Here is a 7,482-nt window from a genome sequence, read left to right on the forward strand (position 1 = left end):
TGCATATAGAACAAGAAAAAAAGTAACATACAAAAATCATGAAGATTACAGAGTCGTCAAGGTCCTGAATTTGTTATCCTTGCTTTGCGAAACTACTTCTTGTTAGACCTCTATGGTCAACTATTATTTCATCTTCTTCTTTAGACAGTTTTTTTATGGAGGATGGTTATCATTGGCATCACTCAAATTGCTTTGGGCATTTTTAGGTTTTGGAATGACGTTTGGTGTTTTTTATAACAGTGTGGTGAGTGGAAATAGAGGTGCAAAGATGTTATGGAGGGTTGTTGTGCTTATGTGGGTATTGTTATGGAACATATCTACAAAGCTTCAGTGTCTTTTATTACTATAGTTAGTTGGTATTGTTCGATCTAAGAATAGTTAGGAGGCTCCAACTAATCTCTAGGTTAAAGTCCATGTGGATGATAATTTATTAGACATGAATATATTAAATATTAATATTATTATTATTATAGTTTTATATTTTATATCAAATAATATTATCATTTACATTAATATTATATTTTATTTATTATATAAATTATTCTATTATATTATTAGAAATTTATGTAGTATATGTTGGTGTATGTGCACCGTAGCCAATGTGTTAGTTGCAAGTGTGATCACTTATATATATATATATATATATATATATATATATATATATATATATATATATATATACATATTAATAAAGGCTGCTTTATCTTTAATGTTTAATTTAATTTTAATGAATATTAACTAATAAATAAAAAGTCCATGGCAATTATATACATAGCAGTGGAAATTATAATATAGTTATAATTATGAGATTCTGACTACATTATAGCATTGTTTTAAAAATGTTCTTGGTCAATGATATCTCGAGATTGGACATTGATATAATTGTTGAGATCAACACACATTGGTCCTTTCCTTTATGAAAGGAAGCAACGATTCTCATTAAGCTGAGATATATGGGATACCTAGAACCAGCGTGTAAGTGTTGTGGTGACAAGTTCACTGAACTGACCCGCATGAGGATTCCATATGAAAGTTTACTTGTATTTATAGAAAGACTCGCGTGATAATCATGTAAGTAATTTTTAGGCTTGAGACATTAAGTTATCTTATATAGGAATTACTGTATTTTGATATGAATTACATGTCATTCTATATAGGGATAACAAATGTAACAGCTATTGGATATAACATGAACTATATGGAGATATTTATTTATCAAGAAAGAATTCATCACCCTAGGTAATTAAAGAAAATATTTTAATTTTTCTGAGCCAGTGTAAATTGTTAATTCCTTGTGTAAGGTAAAATAAGATTGATAATCTTATTTAATTAATCAATTATAATAGAAAAAAAAAGATTTATATATAGTAAACACATTTAATGCATCAATGTATAAATTAAAATATTATGATGAAGAGATATTAATTACACTCATAGACTAATCATAGAAATGTTACTCAAAATCACTTTGACAAGTTTTAATATTTGGGTGGTCATTACATATTGCTAGATATTAATAATGATATACAAATATAATTAATCAATTATGAATTGATGATAAAATTAAAGTATTAATTTTATTTAATTATATTTATTGCCAACATATTAGAAACCTAGTTAAAGGGTCACATACATAAAGATTATAAGTAAGGAATTAAATTAGATTATCAAGTTAGACTTGATTAAAATAAAGTAAAATAATTCTAGAAATTTATGGACTAAAATATAAATTTTATTTAGGCTGCTTGATATCCTAATAATTAAGTGTGGACTGAATTTAGAGTTTTAAAAATTTTAGGGTTTTGTGATTTTTAATTCTTATAGAGGTTAATTTATAATTAATAAATTTGAAGGGTTACATTTTTAATTATTAAAAGTTGCCCTTATACAAGAGAGATTGTCTTCCAATTTCATAAGAGTCTTCATTTGCCACATTTTGAGCTAGCACTCAAATTCTAAAATTCTTAAGAGTGTCTTGGAGAATTTTCTCACAACCAGTCTGTGTGGATACCTTCAGAGGCTAGACATTTGGACGGCTCGTAGTTTAACAAATTCCCAAAGATAAATACCACCATTTCATGCTTAATTAAAGTTGATTTTTTATGTTTATTTTTCTGCTCAATTTGTTGTGCAATTAATGCTTCTTAACAGTATACATGGCTTGATTTAATTAGTCGTTTTTTGTTTAGTGATTGAGGCAATATGTTAATGACGACAGACAATGTTGACGTTTGTGGTTTGCAATCATCCGCTCATGACACACCTTCTTCACAATCACATTTAAGAAGAAGGCAAACATAATTTTTATTCATATAGCCTGAGTTGTTCCCCAACAATTGTGGAGGAGAAATGGCCTGGAGCTTTTTATACGAGGATTTTCTGCCATTCGTAGCCATGGTTTCAGTGGAATGCGCTAATGTGGGTGTGAATATTCTATTCAAAGCAGCCTCTTCGAAAAGGATGAGCTACCATGTCTTCATCGTTTACTCCTACGCAATTGCATCTCTTCTTCTCATCCCTGTACCCTTCTTCTTTCGCAGGTCGTTCTCTCTATCTCCTATAAATTGATCCTTTTTTTTTATGAATTAATATTTCATTAGTCCAAGTCCAAGTTAAGTTCTGCACTGACTTACTCTCCAGCTACATGTATCTCTATCTGTATTTTTGGCATATGCAGCATCCCAGTGCGTTCTTCACTCAAGCTTCCTCTTCTCTCTAGGATCTGGATTCTTGCGTTTATTGGGTATAGAACCATCTATCAAATAATTAATTCAAACTTCTATTGTCCATCAATGATCAGAGAGATTAGGGTAACCATTAATAAATGTTAAGGCAGGTTTTTAGCTCAGATTGTTGGAAATAATGCTATAAAATACAGTTCTCCAACTTTTGCTTCAGCCATGAGCAACCTAACACCAGTTTTCACCTTCGCTTTTGCCGTCATTTTCAGGTTGATTGATTCTAACTCCCTCCTTCTTTCTGCTAGAACACTAAATCTTCATTTTCATCTCCTATGACCTTTTATTTGGTGCTTTATAAAAGGAGGGAAAAGCTAGTGATAAGATGCTCAAGCACGCAAGCTAAGGTGATTGGAACCTTAACAGCAATAGGAGGGGCATTAGTGGTGGATCTTTACAGAGGCCCAAAAATTTTATCCACTCTATATCCATTTCCAAGACAGGCCATTTCACTTGATTGGCCTATGGGCTCACCAAATTCAGATTGGCTTATTGGTGGCCTCTTACTTGCTACACTATACCTTCTGCAAGCGTTTTGCAACATTCTTCAGGTATTAATTTCAACTTCTTCAACCGCAAATTCACAAAAATCTCTGCAATTATTAAGTTGTCTTAATTTCATGTTGCACTTTGTAGACTCGTATTATGAAGATTTGTTCAAAAGAGCTACTTGTGACCTTCATTTACACATTGTCTGTCACCATCATATCTGCACCAGTTTGTTTTGTTGCTGAAAAGAACTTGGATGCGTTGCGTCTGAGACCTGATATAGCATTAGTTGCTATTGTATCCTCGGTAAGTGAGAATCTAGTTCACCATTATTGAGCAAGTTATTCTTTGTTTAGTGATATTAAAATCAGGATTATCAAAGGTGTTGGGTCTATACCGTTTGATGCATTCTTTAGATGTTTTATGACTTTATTATTAGCATCTAAGTAATTTTATTTTTACTATTGATAAAAGTTTATCTCCACTTAATCTATTATAAATTTAAAGTACAAATACTCAATCCATCTATTTTATACATGGGTTTCACTGTGCATTAAGTTTACAGGTTTTATTTAGCAAATATATATATATATATATATATATATATATATATATATATATATATATATATATATATATATATATAAAATACTGTCTACATATCGACATTGTACAAAAAGTTGTGAATTTAAGCTCTAATTAAAAAAAAAAAAAAATTAAAACTGCTGTCTAAATTATTTGTCCTTGAATATATTTAGGGAATATTTGGGACATGCTACAAAACCGCAGTTCGCTCATGGGGGTTACGACAGAAGGGGCCTGTCTATATAGCAATATTCAAGCCATTGTCAATCGCTATTGCAGCTTTCGTGCGTGTCATATTCCTCGGGGATCCTCTCCACCTTGGAATGTATGTATTTTTTTTTTTGAAATTATTTTTGTTCCATGTTCTTCGCGGTGAATCATCGGTTCAAAAAATAAAATAGTCATAGCTCATTAATTAATTGGCCTTTCTATCTGTAATCTGTCTAATTTTTTTTTTTTCAGAATCATTGGAGCTCTAGTAATATCAATGGGGATTTGTGCTGTTTTATGGGGAAAAGCAAATGAAGGAAAATTAAGTGAGCGTCATGGCTGTGCTAACTCAGGAGACTCCTCCACTGAAAGCGTCCCTTTCTTGCAGACCTCCGTTGAAGATGTGTAAAATAAAGTATGTAAATTACTGGTAGACAATCAAAGATTTTGCATTTTTTTAATATATATATTGCAATTTTTTTTTTTTGTTTTTTTAACTGTAATATCATATTAGCCTTAAACTTTTAGATTAAGTTTGATTAGATTTCTTTTACTAATTTTTATTTTTTAAAACTTGCGTGTTACTAATTTTATTTGTTTTTTTAACTTGCGTTACACTTCATTTATACTTATTCTATTTATTTGTGATTTAATTTATTTTTTTAATATATTTTTTTATTGAATTATATATATATAATATAATATATAATTAAATAAATTTAATTCTTCATTATCATAATACTAAATTAAATTACTATGACAATATTTTACTCTTAATTAAAATTGATTTAAAAAATTATACGAAAATAAAATTAATAAGATATATTTCTTTAAATAATTTAAATATTATAAATAATATAATATGAGAAGATAAATATTTTGATTTAATAAATTAAAATTTATTATTTTATAAAAAATTATTATCAAAATAACTTTTTTTTAACTATATATATATATATTGCAATTCAGTTTCCATCTGTCTGTCTCTTTCTCGTTATTTCTGTTCCCTCCCTCTCCCTTGCTTCTCTCTCTCTCTCTCTCCATTTCTGTCTCTCTGCCCCTCCCCTGCTTCTCTTAAACGTCACTTGATTGGGCCTCTTGGTTGGCAATTTGGAGAACTATTGCTTTCATTTCAATTTGCAATTTGCAATTTGCAGTAATTGTTGCTGTGCAATTTGCAAGCAACTGTTGGTTTCATAACCGTCAATATCTAGGGACGTTATTGTAATTCACTTTTTTGTAATTTTTATGCAATTGTGCGCTTCATAGCCAAAAGTCACTAATCACATAAAAAATTTTAAAATTATGTGTATATAGGCATCTGAATAAATTTTTATATTATTTAAAAAAAATAAAAAAAAAATACGATGTGATTTTGTGTTTTAACACACAAGAAATTGAAATTTAATTTTTATCAATTTAATATTATGTATTTTTCTCTATTAGTAAATATGGTTAAAACTATTAGTTAATGTTAAATATCGTTGACGTGGCAATATGTGAGTGACAAATTAGCACCACGTCATCAATTTTAATGTTATTATTTATTTTATTGCCTAAGTGCAAAAAATTGAAAACACATGTCCCTAAATTGTAAAAAAAAAAAAAAGAAAAACAAATTCAGATCTTGAATTGAAAAATTTTAAACCTCAAGTCCTAAAATGAAAAAGGAAAAATCTAAGTACAATTATATAATATTTAAGTGTACTTTTCCCTTTAATTTATAAATAAATCCTTAAATATTATAATTATTTTTAATCCATTTGCACCCCCCCCTCTCTCTCTCATTATCTTTTTCCCTTCGAAAATTTTCCCTTTCCCTTTCCCCTTCCCTGTTTCTTATGATCTCTCACTCTCTCTCTCTCTCTCTCTCTCTTTTTTCCTTCCTCTTTTTGATATGGAATTGTTCATTCATTATTTTGAATTTTTTGTAAAACAAATTACAAAATATGAGTAAAAACTTTCTTTATGTGATGCCAAAATTGAGAATTATTAACTTGGCTGCATATGGGGTTGTGTGTTTAACTTTCGAGCAGGGCACTATTGACATGCTTTTAGATGGAAAGAGGGGGGGGGGGGGGGGGGAGAAGAGAAGAATGAACCGTCTCACATTGAAAAGGAATGAAAAGTGAAGAGTTGTCACACCCTACTCATCGTAAGATGTAACATGATCCAGTAGTACACCAATGAATTATTGTATTTCGCCTACCGATAACTCATTAAATATACTACAAGAGATTTTAAAATAATTTTCATTCATTTTGAAATTGGTAGGTAAATTTTTCACAAATATTAAACACATTTATTTGACACTAAGTTATAAATCAAATTTTTAGATATTTAAAATCTCCGTAATTTTTACAAAAATTTCGGCAGAGTGCCGGTTGTATTTTGAGAAAACAGTTCTTTAAAACCTGAAAAGAAAAGTACTTCCAATATTTTTACTCAACTACAACTCCAAAACAAATCATTTCCATATCCCCATTCAACACAATCAACTCAAAGTCAATCGTAATTTAATACAACCCAACACAGAAGCATCTCATTTCAAAAACAAGAATTAATTTATCATTCACAAAATACAAAAAGAATTAGTTAGTTATCTTAATTACAAAACTCAGAAATAAATTGAACATTACAATAAATTTCATTTTAATTACATACCCAAAATAATATTACAAAAGTTATTGTACAACTACTCAAATAAATTACATACATATAATTACTTACATATATATCAAAACCTATGTATAAGGGTATACCTATGATATACTCGGAGCTAATCTGAATATGTCTTCAAGGCGCAGCTACAGGAAAATCTCACTCGGTTGCTCTATCTTTACCTTCACCTGCGACAGCATACAAAACTATCACTGAGTGGTGAACTCAGTGGTGCACAACTATAATTTAAAATACAATATAATAGACATTGACAAAATTATAGCAATTAAATTGAAAATCTTGAAATTCATCAAAACTCGAAAAGTCAAAATATTCGTTGCTAATAATAAATTAACCTTTATTTCCATAAATTGTTGGAATTGCTTTAAATGTTCAGTTATAATTTGATAAATCGAATTTATTAACCAAGGTCATTCGGTTGTACTTTGAGAAAACAGTTCTTTAAAACCTGAAAAGAAAAGTACTTCCAATATTTTTACTCAACTACAACTCCAAAACAAATCATTTCCATATCCCCATTCAACACAATCAACTCAAAGTCAATCGTAATTTAATACAACCCAACACAGAAGCATCTCATTTCAAAAACAAGAATTAATTTATCATTCACAAAATACAAAAAGAATTAGTTAGTTATCTTAATTACAAAACTCAGAAATAAATTGAACATTACAATAAATTTCATTTTAATTACATACCCAAAATAATATTACAAAAGTTATTGTACAACTACTCAAATAAATTACATACATATAATTACTTACATATATATCAAAAC

At 29.0% G+C, this 7,482-nt stretch overlaps 1 protein-coding gene across 2 annotated transcripts; it reads left to right on the forward strand.

Moving 5' to 3' along the window:
• Window positions 1-2,303: 2,303 nt before the first annotated feature.
• On the forward strand, window positions 2,304-4,634 carry LOC110669178 (WAT1-related protein At5g40230). 2 transcript variants are annotated; one of them, XM_021830689.2, is made up of 7 exons: window positions 2,304-2,540; window positions 2,678-2,743; window positions 2,837-2,950; window positions 3,043-3,289; window positions 3,375-3,533; window positions 3,986-4,137; window positions 4,275-4,634. In XM_021830689.2, exons 1-7 carry the CDS (start codon window positions 2,350-2,352, stop codon window positions 4,429-4,431), a joined length of 1,086 nt encoding a protein of 361 aa, XP_021686381.2. In that variant the 5' UTR covers window positions 2,304-2,349; the 3' UTR covers window positions 4,432-4,634. The 2 variants fall into 2 exon arrangements, with proteins under 2 accessions (XP_021686381.2, XP_057993214.1); XM_058137231.1 differs by having other exon boundaries at window positions 2,322-2,540; window positions 2,833-2,950; window positions 4,275-4,627.
• Window positions 4,635-7,482: the final 2,848 nt, after the last annotated feature.

This window comes from Hevea brasiliensis, chromosome 15, assembly GCF_030052815.1.
Source record: "Hevea brasiliensis isolate MT/VB/25A 57/8 chromosome 15, ASM3005281v1, whole genome shotgun sequence".
NCBI classification, from domain to species: Eukaryota; Viridiplantae; Streptophyta; class Magnoliopsida; order Malpighiales; family Euphorbiaceae; genus Hevea; species Hevea brasiliensis.